At 34.5% G+C, this 22,123-nt stretch overlaps 4 protein-coding genes across 5 annotated transcripts in view; all 4 read right to left on the bottom strand.

Moving 5' to 3' along the window:
* The window catches only part of LOC127872710 (uncharacterized), a 30,619-nt gene extending 21,000 nt beyond the window's left edge, over nucleotides 1-9,619 (bottom strand). The window contains exons 1-5 of one of the 2 annotated variants that reach the window (XM_052416047.1): nucleotides 9,560-9,619; nucleotides 8,740-8,786; nucleotides 8,062-8,166; nucleotides 6,558-6,613; nucleotides 5,136-5,243 (exon numbers count right to left, since the gene is read on the bottom strand). In XM_052416047.1, coding sequence (XP_052272007.1) covers nucleotides 5,136-5,243; nucleotides 6,558-6,567 — 118 coding nt within the window. In that variant the 5' untranslated portion in view covers nucleotides 6,568-6,613; nucleotides 8,062-8,166; nucleotides 8,740-8,786; nucleotides 9,560-9,619. The remainder of the gene's footprint in view (nucleotides 1-5,135; nucleotides 5,244-6,557; nucleotides 6,614-8,061; nucleotides 8,167-8,739; nucleotides 8,787-9,559) is intronic. The other variant, XM_052416048.1, reaches the window with a different exon arrangement.
* LOC127874948 (uncharacterized) overlaps nucleotides 1-13,099 on the bottom strand; it is a 175,170-nt gene extending 162,071 nt beyond the window's left edge. Inside the window, exons 1-2 of the mRNA XM_052419653.1 lie at nucleotides 12,833-13,099; nucleotides 11,710-11,770 (exon numbers count right to left, since the gene is read on the bottom strand). Coding sequence (XP_052275613.1) covers nucleotides 11,710-11,770; nucleotides 12,833-12,910 — 139 coding nt within the window. The 5' untranslated portion in view covers nucleotides 12,911-13,099. The remainder of the gene's footprint in view (nucleotides 1-11,709; nucleotides 11,771-12,832) is intronic.
* The window catches only part of LOC127872701 (uncharacterized), a 436,069-nt gene that overhangs the window by 69,581 nt on the left and 344,365 nt on the right, over nucleotides 1-22,123 (bottom strand). The gene's annotated exons all lie outside the window — the stretch shown is intronic.
* LOC127874951 (uncharacterized) overlaps nucleotides 16,235-22,123 on the bottom strand; it is a 45,479-nt gene continuing 39,590 nt past the window's right edge. The window contains exon 3 of the mRNA XM_052419656.1: nucleotides 16,235-16,468. Within this exon, the coding sequence (XP_052275616.1) occupies nucleotides 16,235-16,468 (234 nt within the window). The remainder of the gene's footprint in view (nucleotides 16,469-22,123) is intronic.

Raw genomic sequence — 22,123 nt, forward strand, 5'->3', positions numbered from 1 at the left:
CATGCAATTTTTCTGATGCTATTTTGCGGCCACACATGTTTACGATAACGAATTCCTGTGTTTACGGAGTTTTTTTGAGAAATAGACATGCTTCTCTAGAGCAGCTCTACGTGATTACGTACTTAGAATAATTCTCATTTACATTACCAAGAAGCTATTATTTATTCAAAGAGAATTTACGTCGATGTTCCAAATCCGATTTGTACTATCTACTTTGAAGGCAATCAGGGCGCATTGTCAGACACTCTAGTTAAGACGTGTGTGTATCATGACACAGCTTACAGAGATCTCATTTGTCTCACTTTTTAAAACACACATCAAAGCATTTATCACATTAATTTCGCAATCGCCAAACTATAAATTCAATAGTTCGTTATTAGATGAAGTGTCTTTGCAATTCATTAATAAATCAGTTCGCCTTATCTGGTTCCAATTTCATTTGATCGCACTATAGTTGTACTCATGCAATTGCATAGAGATAGTTTTTATGTCCCCCACTATAGTAGTGGGGGACATATTGTTTTTGCCCTGTCTGTTGGTCTGTCTGTTGGTCTGTCTGTTGGTCTGTCTGTTGGTCTGTCTGTTTGCGCCAACTTTAACATTTTGCAATAACTTTTGCTATATTGAAGATAGCAACTTCATATTTGGCATGCATGTGTATCTCATGAAGCTGCACATTTTGAGTGGTGAAAGGTCAAGGTCAAGGTCATCCTTCAAGGTCAGAGGTCAAATATATGTGGCCAAAATCTCTCATTTTATGAATACTTTTGCAATATTGAAGATAGCAACTTGATATTTGGCATGCATGTGTATCTCATGGAGCTGCACATTTTGAGTGGTGAAAGGTCAAGGTCAAGGTCATCCTTCAAGGTCAGAGGTCAAATATATGTGGCCAAAATCGCTTATTTTATAAATACTTTTGCAATATTGAAGATAGCAACTTGATATTTGGCATGCATGTGCATCTCATGGAGCTGCACATTTTGAGTGGTGAAAGGTCAAGGTCAAGGTCATCCTTCAAGGTCAGAGGTCAAATATATGTGTCCCAAATCGCTTATTTTATGAATACTTTTGCAATATTGAAGATAGCAACTTGATATTTGGCATGCATGTGTATCTCATGGAGCTGCACATTTTGAGTGGTGAAAGGTCAAGGTCATCCTTCACAAGGTCAAGGTCATCTTACAAGGTCAAATATCATATAGGGGGACATTGTGTTTCACAAACACATCTTGTTTAGAACTTGACGTTTGTATTCTATCATGCTAAAATTTAGTTTTTAAACAGGTATATGTATACTCTCTCAAAGCAGCTGTTGGGTATAACCATTTGACATATTTGCTTAACATATTAGTGACAAAAATACTACAATATGAATACCAGGTAGATACGTTTTATCCGCTATTCTAAAACAGGTCTACTTGATAACCAACTTCAAATAATCTCTTATTTATCACTTAGACTCGATTATTTAGACAACGAATATTTGAGTCGCGTTCTGAGAAAACTGGGCATAATGCATGTGCGTAAAGTGTTGTCCCAGATGAGCCTGTGCAGTCCGTACAGGCTAATCAGAGACGACACTTTCCGCTATTATGGTATTTTTCGTTTAAAGAAAATCTTCTACACGAAAATCCATTAAGGCGAAAAGTGTCGTCCCTGATAAGCCTGTGCGGATTGCACCAGTTTTCTCAGAACACGACACATCTATATAAAATATATCTGACACACATTGGTATTTTCTTTTTCGAAGTCGCTACGTTCTTTTTGTCAGACAGTCTGTTTTAAAGATGGTGTACTACGCTACTACTGTCCTTTTTGTCATTTATCAAATTTATTGCGAACACGCGAATCACCGCGAACATGTCAATGGTATGAACAAGTGCTGGTTGGAGAGTATTTCCCGGAATGTAATAATTTTCAGGCGTTATGAAAATGGGATATAACACATCAACGATTGAACTGTTCATGAAATCAGACAGATTACGACAAAGTGTTATTCAATGCGCTACGATGTTACATATAGTAAATTCTACTGCTTTGCTTTAAATATTGCGTTAATGAACCCTTCAATACGTAACGTTTTAGTCTATCGTGTCAATGCCTTATTTAAATTATATACTAATCGCTATTAATTTTTTGTGTAAAATGTCGACTGATTTGTTGTTTTTTTCATTCCCATACAAAGTTATTTCTTCTTTTATTTTGCAATTAAAAAAATATCTTGACGTTTGTATTTTATCATGCTAAAATTTAGTTTTTAAACAGGTATATGTATACTCTCTCAAAGCAGCTGTTGGGTATAACCATTTGACATATTTGCTTAACATATTAGTGACAAAAATACTACAATATGAATACCAGGTAGATACGTTTTATCCGCTATTCTAAAACAGGTCTACTTGATAACCAACTTCAAATAATCTCTTATTTATCACTTAGACTCGATTATTTAGACAACGAATATTTGAGTCGCGTTCTGAGAAAATTGGGCAAAATGCATGTGCGTAAAGTGTTGTCCCAGATGAGCCTGTGCAACCCGCACAGGCTAATCAGGGACAACACTTTTCGCTTTTATGGTATTTTTAGTTTAAATGAAGTCACTCCTTACCGTTAATTAAGTTAAGGCAAAAAGTGTCATCCATGATTAGCCTGTGCGCACTGCACAGGCTTATCTGGGGTGACACTTTACGCACATGCATTAAGCCCAGTTTTCTCAGAACGCGACTCATTTCAACGGCTATTCTCGACATACTTCTGATTCATGTGGGTCAGTTTCGCCAGCAGTAACTAGCATAAGTATGTGTACTTAGTTGTAGATAGCAGGTAGAGCCAGTTGATTTAGTTCACTGACTGACGTAATAGGAATCAAATACTTTAATAATCGGCTAAATAAACAAACAGGCACACAACAACTAAACAAACAAACAAACAAAAGACACAATAAATAAGTAAACAAGTATCCAAGGATTTGAAGTGAATCATTTCGAGTATTCAACAAAAGCTAACGTGTGTAATTATTTACCGATGAATATTCAACCATGTGTTATAATTCAACTTTGAGAATCTAATCATGTTTTATGATATACCACCTACTATGTAAAAACGTGTTTTTAACTTTGTGTTATTATTCAACCCCTGAGTTTTAAATCACATGTTATCATTCATCAATGAATACGTAGCACTGTATTAGCATTTACCAACCTGTATGTAAATGTGTATTGTTGTTCACCACCCAGTATGTAACCATGTGTTGTTGTCCACCACCCAGTATGTAACCATATGTTGTTGTTCACCACCGAGTATGTAACCATATGTTGTTATTCACCACCGAGTATGTAACCATATGTTGTTATTCACCACCGAGTATGTAACCATGTGTTGTTATTCACCACTGAGTATGTAACCATGTGTTGTTATTCACCACTGAGTATGTAACCATGTGTTGTTATTCACCACCGAGTATGTTATCATGTGTTGTTATTCACCACCGAGTATGTAAGTATGTGTTGTTATTCACCACTGAGTATGTAGCTATGTGTTGTTATTCACCACCGAGTATGTAAGCATGTGTTGTTATTCATAATCGAGTATGTACCATGTGTTGCTATTCATCACAGAGTATGTAACTATATGTTATCATTCACCATCGAGTATGTTCTATATGTTGTTCTTCACCTTCGAGTATGTAACGATATGTTTTTTTTCACCACTGATTATGTAACTTTATGTTGTTATTCACCACCCACTATGTAACCATGTGTAGTTATTCACCACCGAGTATGTTACCACCTGTTTTTATTCACCACCGAATATGTAACTTTGTGTTGATATTCAACTCCGAGTATGTAACTATGTGTTGTTATTCACCACCGAGTATGTAACTATGTGTTTTTATTCACCACCGAATATGTAACTATGTGTTGTTATTCACCACCGAATATGTAACTATGTGTTGTTATTCTCCACCGAGTATGTGGCTATGTGGTGTTATTCACCATCGAATAATTATTATTATGTAACTGTGTGTTGTTATTCACCACCGAGTGTGTTAGCATTGTAAGCATGTGTAGTTATTCACAAATGATATAAGTCCCCAGGATTGACAATTTTCTGCTGTTATTATAATTATAATTATTATTATTATTATTATTATTATTATTATTATTATTATTATTATTAGAAATAGTAGGAGGAGTAGTAGTAGTAGTAGTAGTAGTAGTAGTAGTAGTAGTAGTAGTAGTAGTAGTAGTAGTAGTAGTAGTAGTAGTAGTAGTAGTAGTAGTGGTAGTAGTAGTAGTAGTAGTAGTAGTAGTAGTAGTAGTGGTAGTAGTAGTAGTAGTAGTAGTAGTAGTGGTAGGTAGTAGTAGTAGTAGTAGTAGTAGTAGTAGTAGTAGTAGTAGTAGTAGTAGTAGTAGTAGTAGTAGTAGTAGTAGTAGTGGTAGTAGTAGTGGTAGTAGTAGTAGTAGTAGTAGTAGTAGTAGTAGTAGTAGTAGTAGTAGTAGTAGGTAGTAGTAGTAGTAGGTAGTAGTAGTGGTAGTAGTAGTAGTAGTAGTAGTAGTTAGTAGTAGTAGTAGTAGTAGTGGTAGTAGTAGTGGTAGTAGTTAGTAGTAGTAGTAGTAGTAGTAGTAATAGTAGTAGTAGTAGTAGTAGTAGTAGTAGTATTAGTAGTAGTAGTAGTAGTAGTAGTAGTAGTAGTGGTAGTAGTGGTAGTAGTGGTAGTAGTAGTTGATGTTGTTGTTGTAATAGTATTAGAAGAAGTAGTAGTATTAGTAGTATTTAAAGTATTATTGTTATTATTATTATTATTGGTAGAAGTAGTAGAAGTAGTAGTAGCAGAAGTAGTAGAAGTAGTAGTAGCAGTAGCAGTAGCAGTCGTAGTCGTAGTCGTAGTAGAAGTAGTAGTTAGTAGTAGTAGTAGTAGTAGTAGTAGTAGTAGTAGTAGTAGTAGTAGTAGTAGTAGTAGTAGTAGTAGTAGTAGTAGTAGTAGTAGTAGTAGTAATGGAAAAAAAGAAGAAGAAGAAAAAAAGAAGAAGAAAAAAAGAAGAAAAAGAAGAAGAAAAAGGAGCAGAGGAAAAATGGAGAAGATGATACTGGATACTGACAATAAATATATTTGATTAAACAGATATTACCGTCTGCGCTTTCGCTCCGGACATTCTTCAACATGCCGACGATTTCTTTGGCCGCGTCTTTCCATGGGGCGTCGTCTGCTACCTTCAGCTTCATCGTCTGTATGCTCACTATAATGTTTGCTCTATTTTATTTAGCGACGTTCTGAGAAAACTGGGCGTAATGCATAAGCGTTGAGTGTCGTCCCAGAATTGCCTGTGCAGACCGACTGAGCTTATCTGGGATGACACTTATTAATACGACACTACGATATATGGTATCTATCGTTTAAAGGAAGTCTCTTCTGGGAGGAAATCCAGTAAAGGAGGAAAGAGTCGTCCCCGATTAGCCCGTGCGGACTGCATATACTAATCTGGGACGACACATGCATTAAGCCACGTTTTCCCAGAGCGAGGCTCATATCCTGCATAACAGTTATCGTAGATTTAAGAAATTATTCGTGTACGTTATAGTTTGTTGTCAAATAACCCACGGCCGGTAGTTTAGATGCGCAGGGATTAAATCACGAGTGCGAAGCACGAGTGATGTGAAACCACACATCTAAACTTCAGGCCTTGGGTTATTCGACAACACATTATAACGTTCACGAATTATTTCGATTCTAACACGGTTTTTACTAAAGATTTATGCAATTTATCTTTTTTTCTTGTGTACTTTTTTATGTGAAGTTCCGCCCATTAAAATGTATCGACATGTTTTGTTTTGTCACAGCGCGTGCTTTCAGTGCATAGGCTCCGCCCATAATTCTTGCAGAATAACCTATAGACAATGTTCTCCTTTGTATGAAAATTGACACGCGCCGTGTAAGAATCGGCATTAACTCTGGATTGTTGTTTGTTTACACCTCGACGTAAAATTAAACAATACATTTTTATCTATTAAATCAGTTTGTCACACACATTAACCCATTTATGCCTAGCGTCTAGAAAAAAGGCCTTGGCACACAGCGTGGACCCAGATGAGACGCCGCATGATCGGCGTCTCATCAGAGTGTACGCTGTTTGCTTAAAGGAATTTCTGTAAGAAATAATTTAAATATAGAAATAAATATACTTGACATCCCTAATTTTGGAAATAAATTGATTCCATTTAAAAGGATGGGAAAGTCCACTTGCCATAAATGGGTTAAGTACAACGAATATACCGTGGCTCACAGTCGTTTTGGACCTAACAAAAATTTAAGGAAAACATATTTTTCTTCATTATAATTTGATCCGTTTGAATTGAACTTTGATTTTTACATGACTCCTTTACCATCAGGGCATAAGTTTACCGGGACAAAGCAAAATGATGTAAAATCATACAAAATAATGGATATTTATCGTGGTTAGATTTCACCGTTTCAAACAACGATTGGTGAATTTTTAATCACTAATATTTTACACTAAAATCACATGACAGCATGCAATGTACAGTAAACTTACTGTCTTTCATCACCCGAAACTTGTCGACCACACTGTTTTCTATTTCCACCTTTTTCCTGAAATATATAATCCGACACAATGGAGAAATGACCTTAAATGTAATTAATTTTCACTTTACTTATATATCAGACTTAGGCGAAAAAATAGTTTCTACTAACCCGACCGATTCTGTTTTTTCCGGGCCGACCCTAAACAGATTTGAATATTCCATTATGAGTATTTGATAATAGTTCGATAGTTTGTTCATATTCCCTGAATAACCGTAACTGTCACATCTAATAACAAATGTTGAATAGAGATTTACCAGAGGTCTGCACTTAAAGCGAGATTATACGAATTTTTATATGTACTAAATTGTAATACATTGATAAAATATGTTACAATAACACAAAATAGGCAAGAAAATCATACCTTAAATGCGAATTTCATAAAATGCAGCAAAGACAAAATTAGCCCCCGGAGCCGATTGTGACGAACATATTTTCCTACAATAACCGAAGCATTCGTCTTTTTTAGGACCAGAGTGAGTGTTCGTGTGTCGTATGAATATATTTATAGTTACAGGAATTTAAAATGAACCTTTAAACTAAGTTTAGATCCACATCGTGCATGCATGATATACATGCTGGCGAATTCGGCTGTACAGTCTTTTAAGATTTCAGAATTAAATATCTGGCTTATTTCGCATTTTTCGACACATGTTCTTCTGTACTTATTTTATTTTATATTGAAATGTATGTATAATTGTTTTTTTACACTATTTATATAAATTCATTTATATTTGACAAAATCGTATAATCTCGCTTTAAACACACTTTTTCAAGCTAACTCAATACCGCACGTATCGTAAACGGATAAAATAGTTTGGCCGACTTGCCTCCCCTTAATGAAACAAGCGACATATTTTGATGAACAAACACAATTTAGCATGAATTTTTTTATCGATGCCTGCCGGCAATTTTGCACTGAAAACTATAACACACGCGAATAGTTAAAGTTGAAATGCCTTTACATGTTAAAAGTTCAAGTTGAAATGCGTTCACATGTTTCAAGTTAAAGTTGAAATGCGTTCACATGTTTTAAGTTAAAGTTGAAATGCGTTCACATGTTTCAAGCAGAATGTGCATCTTTTATTGCAAAGCTTTATAAAGATCCATAAACACTGCCCAATACTATTATGCTATTATTATTAATCGGATGCAAAATATAAGTGAGCCATGCTCTGTGAAAAGGGGGTTTACTGCATCTGCATGTGCGTAAAGTGTCGTCTCAGATTAACCTGTGAAGTCCGCGCAGGCTAATCAGGGACGACACTTTCCTCTTTTATGATCTTTTTTGTTTAAAGAAAGTCTCTTCTTAGCAAAAATCCAGTTAAGGCGGAAAGTGTCGTCCCCGATTTGCCTGTGCGAATTGCACATGCTAATCTGGGACAAGACTTTACGCACATGCAGTAAACCATCTTTTCACAAAGCCCGGCTCAAGTAACTATACGGCGTGTACTCACGCCTGAAGTTTCTTTGTTGGTTTGCCGCTTTTGCTGTTCTTGTTAATCTGCTGCTGAAGATTCTTCAACTTCTCGAAGTTCGTCACCGTGTCGAAATAGCTTTGTCTAGGAAAATTGAATCATTAACATGTATCAAGTAAAGACTTGCTGTGAAGCAATTTTGGATTAAATGACTCCTTCAATTTTGTCTCAACATATTTAACATCCCATCTTTAATTTCTCTGAATTCGTAACAGCGTCAAAATACCTCTGTTTGCGTCGAGAAATTTAAACAAGGTGTCTAAAGAAAGAAAATAAAGTCTTTCATTCAATTACATTGGCATTGCCATAATACTTATCTTCGTGAATACTTATATTGACACGAATATTTGCATGCAAGTTTATGTTAAATCTTGTAATGCGTACGTACGTCAACGCATATAAGTGTGCAAACGTTTTCATGAGTCTAGAAAAAAGGCATTGGCAAACAGCGTAGACCCAGATGAGAGGCCGCATGATGCGGCGTCTCATCAGGGTCTGCGCTGTATGCTGAAAGGAATTTCTGTAAAAAATATTATAAATATAGAAATAGTTATACTAGACATCCCTAATTTTGGAAATAAATTGATCCAATTTAGAAGGATGGGAGAGTCCACTAGGCATAAATGGGTTAAAGTGAACAAAGTGGGCGCTCCTTACTTGATATTTGCCTCCTCAGTCTCGTCCACAGAAAGTTTGATCTCCGCCTGGGATAAAAAAAACACCACGACTTTGTGAAGATTCGTTTAAAAGTTTATGTTAAAATTAATGATAAGTATCGTGTGACGATTGGTGTGACGATTGGTGTGAAGACTTTTTGACGATTTGTGTGACGATTGGTGTGACGATTGGTGTGACGATTGGTGTGACGATTGGTGTGAAGACTTTTTGACGATTTGTGTTAGTTGTGTTTGAAGATTTGGGTGAAAATCTGTGCGAAGGTTGGTGTGAATGCTTTATCTTTAACTATTACGATGTTTTTCTGTTAAGAGTGAACAGTGTTAAACGTGATATTAATACAGCAAAACAATATAACACAAAACATAAATTTAAATATTTTCGCTAGCATCACCATAAATCTGATGGGCGATAGATTCTTTTTTTCCCCTATACAAAAAATATTTTCACATTCATAAGCAATTCAGTGATAGAACTAAAAAATGAGGATCCGAACATGATGCTCAGAAAAAAAGTTTTATAAGAACATACTACACTCGAGCCTATCTCTGTTAAATGGGGGTTTAATTCCTGTGCGTAAATTGTCGGCCTACATTAGCCTGCACGGACTACACAGGCTAATCTGGGGCGACACTACGCACAGGCTAATCTGGGACGACCCACATCTTTACAGAGCGAGACTAATATCTCATATTATGAAATGTTAATACATTTCAAGAAATAAGCATTCCATTTTCCCAACAAATGTTTTATTAAAAAATTGTAAACATATTAAATATAACGCATAAGTTGTTTTACTCACCAAATCCAAGTGGTCCAGTGTAAACCACTGCAAAATAAAACGTGTTTTTTACAATGTAATTTTTAGAGAGATTTGTAAGAGATAGATTAATTTGGTAAAGTATTTACTTAAAGTAATATGCCAAACAATATTGTTACGTACACAGGTGAAGGGCGCGTGGCCAAGTCACTTTAACACTATCAATTTATCATAAAACGACATTTTGTATCATATTGACAAAAAAAAAATCTGATATGTTATATATTTTCATATAAAACATATCAGAATATAATTTTTTTTTGTCAATATGATTAAAAATGTTGTTTTATGACAAATTGATAGTTTTAAAGTGACTTGGCAACGCGCCCTTCACCTGTGGTTACGTATGTCGACCGAACGTCGTTATTTATAACCAATCATGGCCCATTATGGTATTCTTTTAAAGCATTCTATACATAGATGGTTACGTCACTACGTTATTATCACGTCAGAAAGACCGGTGTGACACAATGCTTTTAAAGTACATTGAGATGACGTCATGGCGGCTGCATGCTTTCTGGTAATAAACATTTATCTTTTACGCACGACAAAAGACGAAACCCAACAAAATGGCATCAAATGACAAATTGGTTGATTGTTTGTTGTTGTTATAATTTAAAAATTCCGCTTGATATGACAGATCTATTGTGTGTGTGTTTGTTGTAAATCAAAAGGGTATATATTTATTGAAAATATTGAAAGCACTTCGACAAATCCGTCATAAAAAAACGTTATCGAAATCATCACAAGCACTCTTCATATTTCTTAAGTACTTATATGCCGATAACAAATGTCAGTTTATATATGAAACTACATGTCGGATATGTCAATAAGAAAGAAATTTCTTTAAGCGCTAATAAATTTTTCTGAAAATAGAACGAAAACAAAACACTACATACATCAGCAAGCTGTAACAGCATCTGGAATGATACAAGCAAACAACTATAAATCTATACACGAAGATACACATGTATTTGTATCAACCACGATATGATCTCACACGATTTGTAATTTTATACCATAATGTATTGAACAAAAGTTTAGGGATGGAATGTGTATAACATGCATATGTTGGGACACATACATTTGAGTTGTTAAATGTACAAAACGATTAAGTAATGCGTTTTACACCTTGCTGTGTTTTATAAATTGTGCAAACTTTACTTATGGTCGGATTAACCGATTACGGTCGGGCGGGTTGGTCAGGTGATGATGAAACAAATGCTTGCGCTTTGGGAAAACTGGGCTTAATTCATGTTCGTAAATTGCCGTCCCAGATAAGCCAGTTCAATCAGGCACGACATTTTCAGTTCAATCAGGCACGACACTTTCCGCGTAATCTGGACTTTCTGTGAGAAGAGACTTACTTTAAACCAAAAAAACACAAACAAATACTTAAAGCACGTGAATTTAGCCCCGTTTTCACAGAGAGAGAGAGAGAGAGAGAGAGAGAGAGAGAGAGAGAGAGAGAGAGAGAGAGAGAGAGAGAGAGAGAGAGAGAGAGAGAGAGAGATCATCATCATCATCATCATCATCATCATCATCATCATCATCATCATCATCATCAATTTCGTCCTCTTTATCGTCGCCTTCTTCTTCTTTTCCTGCATCATCATCATCATCATCATCATAATCATCATCATCATCATCATCATCATCATCATCATCATCAATTTCGTCCTCTCTATCGTCGCCTTCTTCTTCTTCTCCTGCATCATCATCATCATCACTATAATCGTACTTAACACAGTCACATTCATCCACAACATTTTCGTCGCTCAGCGCATACCTGAGCGTGGTGAGCTATTTAGTGAACGCTCAGACTTTTCGGACACATAACAACATTAAAACCGATTACAACTGTGTATAAATCTGGTAAAACGGTGTTTGATGCGCGCGCGTTAAATGTAGTCCAAGATAAGCAAGAGCAGTCCGCACAAGCTAATCAATGAGTACACTTTCCGCTTTTAGTGTAATTTACTCTTAGAGAAAGTCAAGTTTAGGCGAAAAGTGTCGTAGCTGATAAGCCTGTGCAGACTGCACAAGCTAATCTGGGACGGCACTCAACACATGTTTATAAACCATGTTATTCTGGAGCGGAATCGATTCTGTTGAAAATGGCAAAGACTTACCGTCTTTGGACGGGTCCACCATCTCGCCATAAAGTCCAGACGACGTAGGCAGCTCGTGATCCTGCGTGGAGACGACATTTTGGAGCATAATTATAAAATCAACATATTGGTTGTTTTCTGTCTGGACTAAAGGGGATATATATATATATAAATATATATACATATATATATATATATATATATATATATATATAGTTATATAAGTAAAATGTAATAATCCAGATTGTGAATATTATATAATAAAAGTAAAAACACGTGTCTGGGATTTTAAATATATATTGATTATATATATATATATTTAATTCAATATATATTTAAAATCCCAGACACGTGTTTTTACTTTTATTATATATATATATATATATATATATATATATATATATATATATATATATATATATATATATATATATATATATATATAGTTATATAAGTAAAATGTAATAATCCAGATTGTGAATATTATATAATAAAAGTAAAACACGTATCTGGGATTTTAAATATATATTGATTTAGCCAACGCGTTTCGCATAGCTCATCAGGGCATAATATTATTATGCCCTGATGAGCTATGCGAAACGCGTTGGCTAAATAAATATATATTTAAAATCCCAGATACGTGTTTTTACTTTTATTATATATATATATATATATATATATATATATATATATATATATATATATATATATATAGATATATATATATATATATATATATATATATATATATATATATATATATATTAAATTTCATTATAGATTGCCTCGCACTTCTAAGTTTTGGCTACTATAAGTTAAATTGATATGTATAAGAAACACATTCTTAAGCTAACAATACCAAAAGTAATATACAGTGTAGGTAGGTCGGACACACGAAAAAATAAATAAGAAAAAGTAGTTACCAAAAGCTTTAACTTAAAAGCTATTTAATTCATTTGATGATGAAAATATGAAAAAAAATCCTAAATTCACAATCAGATAACGAACATGTTTGATAGCTTTATATCGTCGAAACAATCTTTTGTAGTCGGCTCAAATGAAATTGAATATACTCGAAGTCTTTTACAATTACGCTTCAAATAATGTTTATCTGGAAATAAAACGTGCAAAAACAAAGTCATACCTTTGCCGCTGTTGCAACTGGCATTTTTTTCTTCGTCCCAACGGGCGCTACTTGCGGAGGTTTGCGGCCGCGGTCCATTTTACAGGAAGTCGGAGCAGACGACGCAAGGGTCGTGCTCGATTCACTGTACCGGGACCTTCGCGGGAAATCGAATTCGTCTCTTTACAAACTTATTAAATATGTTATTTTGTCGTAAATCCAAATGTAGAAATAAACACGTCCACTTTTACTGCTGACTGATTGACGTTGTTTTGTTTTAGTACCGACGTCAAGTATGTACTTAAATGGACGTCACAATCATTGTAGCGTTATCTGACGTCAAAACCCTTTGCCACTATTGTCGTCTGCTTTTTAGAAGCCTTTTCAATAATGATATAGAAATAATGAATTCCTGACATAAACATCTGACAATTAATAACTACCTACAATATCTATATATAATAAATACATGGAGACTTCACGCTAAATTGCTCAATTGGTCAGAGTCGGCTCAGGTTAATACCAAAGCAAATACAGGTTATAAGAAAGGAGCTTTTTCATACCATAGCATGAATATCTGGAACAGTATACCAATTGGAATAAGAATGGCATGCTCTATCTCTGCTTTTAAAAGGCAATATAAAGCACATCTATTTTCTAATCAATGATATGTCATGTTATTTTCTAATCAATGTTATTTCATGTGTGTCTGTCTAAAAGACAAAATGTGTGTTATGTATAGGTGTAAGAAAATATTGTTTGAATGTTTTACTTGTTATAGACCTATTTGTGTATGTTATTTTAAGAAGGCCACATTGTAAACAAGTATTTATTCATCTGCATAATATGTATAATGTGTCATTGTCTTAATGTGTAACCTTCTGTAAATAAAGCGTTTATTATTATTATTATTATTATTATTATTATTATTATTATTATTTTTTTTTTTTTTATTATCATTATTAGGTACTTCTTCAATGTACATCGGGTATTTTTAAGTATACTTAAATGTATCCCAGGTTCGGAAAACGTACCCGGCAAATTTAGACTGTACCTGAGTTTTATTCCCGCCGTAAATCCGATGTCGTAAAAAGCCTTACGGATGACAAAACGTAATTCTCTTTGAGCAAAACTGGCTTTTATGAGTATGGGTTTCGATAATATAGAGGGCATTTAACACAATTTTGACATAAATATGAACATAATTAATTTGGAAAAAAGCCGACAACGACCAATATAGCGTTAGAATCCACGGATACGTTTAAGAATATTTTCCGTACTCGGGGTGCATTTAAGTAGTTCCCGAACCGACAATGACCAATCAAGCCTTACTTATACAGTATTCAACAGCGAATTTTGTATTTCTGGTTCACTAAAAAGATCAAAGTATTGACAGTACTGGTGTGACGAAGCTTTTGAAGAGGATGTTAATAAAAGCATCAATTTAAGTTTATCTACATCACCACAATCGTTTATGTGGGTACGAAAAAAATTGGGTACGAACATTTTGGGTACAAAAATTATGCCAAAAAAAATTGGGTACAAAAAAAATTTGGTTAAGAAAAAAAATTTGAGAACGAAAACAAAGTTGGGTACGAACAAAAATATGGGTACAAAAAAAAATTGGGTACGAAAAATAATTGGGTACGAATTTTTTTTTTTGGGGGGGGGTACGGGGAAGTAGTACCCGTGGGGAACTTTACCCATTCAGCGAAACATGGAGGCGGGTAACATTCTCGATAAAATATAACAAGAAATATCTTTAACAAGATATTCGACGTCTATTTTCTGTACCACTTAGCTTAAAAAAACGTTCTGTTACAGTAAAACGTTTGTGGGTTATAACAATACGTTACGTAGCAGATATATTCAAAACTTAACATGCTCTTTAATTACACCATGCTCTTTAATTTCTTTATCTATATCATACCAAACTTTATTTTTCGTTGTTTCCTTTCCTAAATTAATGATGTTATGTGTACGGACGTGATTTCACATGCCCATGTGCATGAACATATAATTTTTCTCTTTTGATTATTGTTTTATCTCTAATTCAATAAGCATAGGCATGTTTGTTCGTTAAGTACGGCAATAATTCCATGATGATTCCCGAAAGTAGGTATGAGCACATAGTCGAATACGACTTGAATACGTGAGTTCGCCCATGGTAAGGTAAACTAAATCTCCGCGATATGACCTTATAAAAAATATATGTGTTTAAAACAGCAATCAATGTCCAACAAACGAATGAATTATCAAACATAGTGTGTGCACTGATGTGGCTCTGTAATTTATGTTTGAAAAGTTTATTAAATATTCTAAATGATTGAGCACGCAGAAGAGCGAGTCTCATAAATGTCGTACGGCTATTAAGCCGTTTATCTACCATACTCGCTATAACGTTTACAAATGGCAGGTTCGAAATAATTCGTTTTCTTTACACTCATGATCGCGTTTAACGTTAATTATACACGTTTTTATTCGCAATATATTTACAGAATCACGACAAATATCAAATACAATACAGAAAATGCATAGTTGTTTCATTGATCTATAAACATATAATGGATTGAATATAACTCATTTAAAATTAACGTTTTTAAACTATTATTAAATCTTTTTTCCCAGAATATGCTGTCCTATTTATAGCTGAGCTTCCTTTACCTTTATCAATGATAATCAGCGAGGTATGCCGATTAGAAAAATCGAGCTATCTTAATATTTTATCTAAAGAATATACGCAGTGATATTCAGCTTGAACTGAATGTGCACCGTCACAAAGTTATGTCAATTTGTTATGTAATTGGCGCTCGTTTTTCTTGAACTGAATGTGCACCGTCACATAGTTATGTCAATTTGTTATGTAATTGGCGCTCGTTTTTCTTGAACTGAATGTGCACCGTCACATAGTTATGTCAATTTGTTATGTAATTGGGGCTCGTTTTTTCAATGATTTTTTTTTCAATTTCGAAATTATTTTTATCAGCGCCATCTCTAATTCTTTTGAAAAACAATATTGATTATGGGATACATGTTCGACGAACAAATACGTATGAATTGGTATGTTCTTATCAATCTTAGCGATTTCAGACACGAATTCGTGTTTCTGGATCGAACGGTTCGCATGATGCAAAAGCGTATGGTTTTGATAATGGAAAAGGAATTGCAAATCTCCTTGGTGTATATTTAGCAACAAAAACACACAGTGTATTCGACATAAATATCATCAGACGCTTACGGTAATGTTTATTATCAAATTTAGTTTGGTTTTCAGTTGATCTTTTCAGCTCCAGACGAGGGTGACATTGTATGAATGGGAGACATGTTCATCATACTTTATTCCATTACGATTTGAGCAACAGATCACACCGTTGCCCTTAATTCTGACCGAAAAGGATTTAAGAAACAATTCCAAGATGAAAATCAAATATCTGTGTTCTCGATTGCCGATACAAGTGGAGTCTGGATGCGATGGTGAAACGATTGGTCTTCTGAATAACCTCCACCTGTCCGTACACCGTTTCTTGCATACTCAAATATTCTTGTCATACATTTTCTATCTGGGGTGTTGTAGTTCATGGATTCCTGAAGAATGTGTTCAAACATTTTTGTAGGCTTCTCCACAGGGGCACCTGGAGACGGCACGAGGTGAAATCTCTGGCAAATGTGGTAGTTTAGTTATGTGTGTCCTTAACGCTGAAGTCGGATGATAATCAAATTTTCTGGATAGGCGATGGTAACTGTCATTGGACTGTTCAGTTCAAAACAGGCTCTTCATGCTGTGGTTAATATTTTCTAGACCGACTTTGCTCTCCTGTTGGTCCTCTTTTGCTTCCAGCTTTACCATTCTGTATGTCTCATAATTTCCGTGTTTTCCATAGTCAGAGGGTATCAACTGGAATCCAGTGATCTTACACATTTGATGTTTAGTAGTGCTGCTGTCAGGCAAGACAGTTGGTTGGCGGCTGCTTCTTCTAGCACTCACAAATCATCGGTTACCAGCGCGCTGACTTTGTTGGGGCTTTTGTGCTAGAGCCATAATTTTATTATCATTGTTGATCATAACAGAATTCGAATGTTTAAATTTCTGATATAATTGTTTAAGCCAGGAACAAAACAAAAGACATTAATATTTTATTAGATGACGAACAATTAAATTAAAACAAAACAAATCAAATGAAACATAGAGATAAATCAATAAATAGAGAAATGTTAAGCGTTGTATTAAACACATACATGAGCAGTTTATACCTCAATACTTTTTTTATCTTTTTCAATGCTTTGTTATGCTACCTTGCGCAATATGGCAAGTTTTTGTCTCTTTCCGTATTTAGTAGTTGGTATTTATAGCACATGTATGCGAAAATCTATCGACAAACACATAAGTTATACCGGAACGTTTATAGTTTCCCCTGATAATGTCTCTCCGCGAGAAATCTTCGCCTGCAGTTTGTTACTAATGCACATAAACGCTAGTGCAACACATGCAGTACCAAACGCCGCAAGAAGAGGCAGCTTATAACCGGAGGTGACGTCACGAACGTAACCTGCAAAAACATGTTTATTTAAAGAAATAAAATGCATATTTATGCATGTTTTCATATAGAAAGATAGTTATAAGGTATGTGTTACTGAATTTAAAGCTATGTTCACAACAACTTGCACAATCTATTTGCATGCATACCGTAAACACATATTCCCAAATATTTGTGTTATCATTACCTGCCACAGGACCCGATATTGCAGTTCCGATCCCGTGCATTGTACAAATGATTCCTATGGCGTTTCCCAAATGTTTTGTTCCAACAAGACTCGCAGTTGTCACATTGATCGATGCGACCAGTATTCCAATTGCAAAACCTATCACACAAGATGACAAAATCAACAGACTTATGCCAGGTACGAACACAGCGCACACAATACCTATACCGAGTAGAACACAGGCAATGATTGGAACACCAAGGGTTGTCATTCCTGGTATTTTCATTATGAAGCCGGGACTCAATCGGCCGAGACCGCCACACAGATTGAGTGCGATAAGGCCAAAAGAAGCTTCTTTGTTAGTGGAACCTCTGTCTTGATATAAATCAACGATGAAAGCAGTGAAGATGTTAATGATAGGCAATGAAAATGCCAAACCAGTCACAAAGACCATAAACACTTTGTTCCGAAAAAGACAATGCATACTGCTACGTAGTGTGAGGTCAGTTGATTTGGGTCCGGTTATAATATTATTATCGAGGCAGTCCACTGTCTGCATAGTGCCATTGACACCTGCATTTGAATTTGTTTCTGTGCGTGTCTGGTCATCTGCTCGTTCTGATGCAATGTCGTCAATTTTGAATTTGGAGTTGTCGTATGGCAGCCTGATATCGGGCACTGTAACAACACTGACGTTTATACGATTGATCTCTTTGTGATGACCGGTGGTAGCAGTTTGTTTAGTTTTAACGCTTGGTTGTTCTACAGGTGCCCAAAGTATGACCAACGCAAATGTATTCAATGACACGGCACCACAAATCAAGAAAATTCCTGGATATCCATAGAGGTCACTGAAAATTGACAGGTGTATCTCATATTTGTATGTAGGTAATTAGTTATCACACACAATTTGAATCTTAATTGTGCGAAATATATAATTGTGTTTTAGTAAAAACAAAAAATTAGGTAAACTTACTTCACCTGTGTTATAACATTTAATACCTACTTACTCTAACCAAGGAATAATGAAAGGGTAGGTAGATCCTCCCGTTGCTGACCCCGTCGATAAAACTGACAAAAGGACAAGCAATTGTCCATGACCATCAAAATGTTTGGCCGTTACCGAAACGAACGATATAAGCAGCGGCGACATTCCCAAACCTGAAATTAAGTTAGACGCATTGACTAACATGTATATAATATCGCTCCATTGGTGCAAAAAGGTACCATGTGCCTTCTAATTTCAATATTACATGGTACCTTTTTGCACAAATGGGGCGATATGATGTTTTTGTTTTTATTTCTAATATGTTATCACGTCTAGAGAAATGTTCATATGATGATTTTGTTCCCAATTACACAGGAAGTGAAACTTCTGCTGCACAACGCGGCACATTATTTATGGCGATAAACCAAATGTCAAACAGTGATATACAAAACAAATGCACTTGATAAAACACACGCGTACATAAAAACGCACAACCATGAAAAACTGGGCCATCGACTCGGAACGGTCAATGCAAAAATCATTTGAATACACGCATATGACTGTTTTTGTTGCCTGTAATTTTGTGTGTTGTGTCTAGTGCTTTTGTATTGTGTCTTTTTGGCTCTTTTTCACTTGCCATAAATAAAGCCTCTTGGGCTATAATAAGGGTTCTCTCCTGCTGTTTCAAAGCTTAACTTTATATTTAGGCCAAGCTCTGTGAGAAGGGAGTTTAAGGCATGTGCATAAAGTGCCACACAGTCCGCACATGCTTATCAGGGACGACACTTTCCGCCTAAACTGGATTTTTGCTAAAAAGAGCCTTTCTTTAAACAAAAAATACCATAAAAACGGAAAGTGTTGTCCCTGATTAGCCTGTGCGGACGGAACAGGCTAATCTGGGACAACACTAACGCACATACATTAAACCCCATTTTCACATACCACGGTACATTTGTTACATGTAAAAATGTAATTTATGTTCAGCTGACTATACACATAAATGCCATAACATAATATACTTAATGTATTTTCTTTAAAGAGTTAATGTGCATACATTCAACATCAAGTGCTTTATAACATTATAGCCAGTAATGTAAGTCACACCGTTTACAATTTCTCAATCACTAACCGACAATGACACCTAACGTAACAATAAGCACAGACGGTGATGTCACGAACGCAGAAGACACAAATCCAACAAACACCATCAAAGACCCAAACAGGGACACGGCACGGACACTTGTCTTGTGAATAAGAGCACCGAAAAATTTGCCTGAAAACAAATAAAATTATTTTTGATTAGAAAGTTATAAAGGGTAAGGGTTAACTATGATACAAACTAGTGTTATGATACAAACTAGTGTACAAACTAGTGTTATGATACAAACTAGTGTTATGATACAAACTAGTGTTATGATACAAACTAGTGTTATGATACAAACTAGTGTTATGATACAAACTAGTGTTATGATACAAACTAGTGTTATGATACAAACTAGTGTTATGATACAAACTAGTGTTATGATACAACTAGTGTTATGATACAAACTAGTGTTATGATACAAACTAGTGTTATGATACAAACTAGTGTTATGATACAAACTAGTGTTATGATACAAACTAGTGTTATGATACAAACTAGTGTTATGATACAAACTAGTGTTATGATACAAACTAGTGTTATGATACAAACTAGTGTTATGATACAAACTAGTGTTATGATACAAACTAGTGTTATGATACAAACTAGTGTTATGATACAAACTAGTGTTATGATACAAACTAGTGTTATGATACAAACTAGTGTTATGATACAAACTAGTGTTATGATACAAACTAGTGTTATAATACAACTAGTGTTATGATACAAACTAGTGTTATGATACAAACTAGTGTTATGATACAAACTAGTGTTATGATACAAACTAGTGTTATGATACAAACTAGTGTTATGATACAAACTAGTGTTATGATACAAACTAGTGTTATGATACAAACTAGTGTTATGATACAAACTAGTGTTATGATACAAACTAGTGTTATGATACAAACTAGTGTTATGATACAAACTAGTGTTATGATACAAACTAGTGTTATGATACAAACTAGTGTTATGATACAAACTAGTGTTATGATACAAACTAGTGTTATGATACAAACTAGTGTTATGATACAAACTAGTGTTATGATACAAACTAGTGTTATGATACAAACTAGTGTTATGATACAAACTAGTGTTATGATACAAACTAGTGTTATGATACAAACTAGTGTTATGATACAAACTAGTGTTATGATACAAACTAGTGTTATGATACAAACTAGTGTTATGATACAAACTAGTGTTATGATACAAACTAGTGTTATGATACAATGATACAACTAGTGTTATGATACAAACTAGTGTTATGATACAAACTAGTGTTATGATACAAACTAGTGTTATGATACAAACTAGTGTTATGATACAAACTAGTGTTATGATACAAACTAGTGTTATGATACAAACTAGTGTTATGATACAAACTAGTGTTATGATACAAACTAGTGTTATGATACAAACTAGTGTTATGATACAAACTAGTGTTATGATACAAACTAGTGTTATGATACAAACTAGTGTTATGATACAAACTAGTGTTATGATACAAACTAGTGTTATGAAAGTATAAAAATCGCTATGTCTGTTTTGTACATTCACTCAAAACATCGTTCAAGCACATAATATTGAAAATTGCACACGAATATTTCAAGGAAAGACATTTTAGAAAAGTATTCTAGCAACACAAATACATGAATACTTTGATATAGAAAACAAGAAACATCATCAGGAAACACATTACAAACAAAGCATGAAAGACCACAAACATCATAAATGCTGAAGTCACCGACTTTAAACGGTCAATGTTAAGCATTTGGGGCTTAAACCGGTTTACAGGAGAGCCGAACCTTGTGCTTAGCACAGAATTACTCGAAAATCATATCGTAAATCAATATTGACTGCATATCAATGCAATTGATTTAAAGGGGCATTTTCACAGATTTTGGCATGTTTTGAAGTTTGTCATTAAAGCGGGTATATACGATGTTGTCAAATATTTATTTATTAATATAAAATGTGTAAAAATTTATTATACATATATTTCAATATGAACTAAAATAAAAGTTAAGAAGAACATGTGTCGAAAAATGCTAAATAAGCCAGATATTTAATTCTGAAATCGAAAAAGGCTGTACAGCCGAATTCGCCAGCATGTATATCATGCATGTACGATGTGAATCAAAATTTAGTTTAACGGTTCATTTGAAATTCCTGCAGCGATATCGATTCATACGACACACAAACACTTACTAAAAAGACGAATGCATCCGTTATTGTAGGAAAATAATTACGAATTATCTTCGTCACAATCGGCTCAGGGCCCTAATTTGTATATGCTGTATTTTATGAAATTCGTCTTAAATGTATCATTTTTCTTGCATATTGTGTGTTATTATAACATATTTGTATCAATAGTTTACAATTCAGCACATATAAAAATCGTATATACCCGCTTTAAATGCTTTATATTGATAAATGTAAACATTGGGTCTAAAAATCTCTAGTAAAAAAAACAAGAATA

Source organism: Dreissena polymorpha, chromosome 3 (assembly GCF_020536995.1).
Source record: "Dreissena polymorpha isolate Duluth1 chromosome 3, UMN_Dpol_1.0, whole genome shotgun sequence".
Classification (NCBI taxonomy): domain Eukaryota; kingdom Metazoa; phylum Mollusca; class Bivalvia; order Myida; family Dreissenidae; genus Dreissena; species Dreissena polymorpha.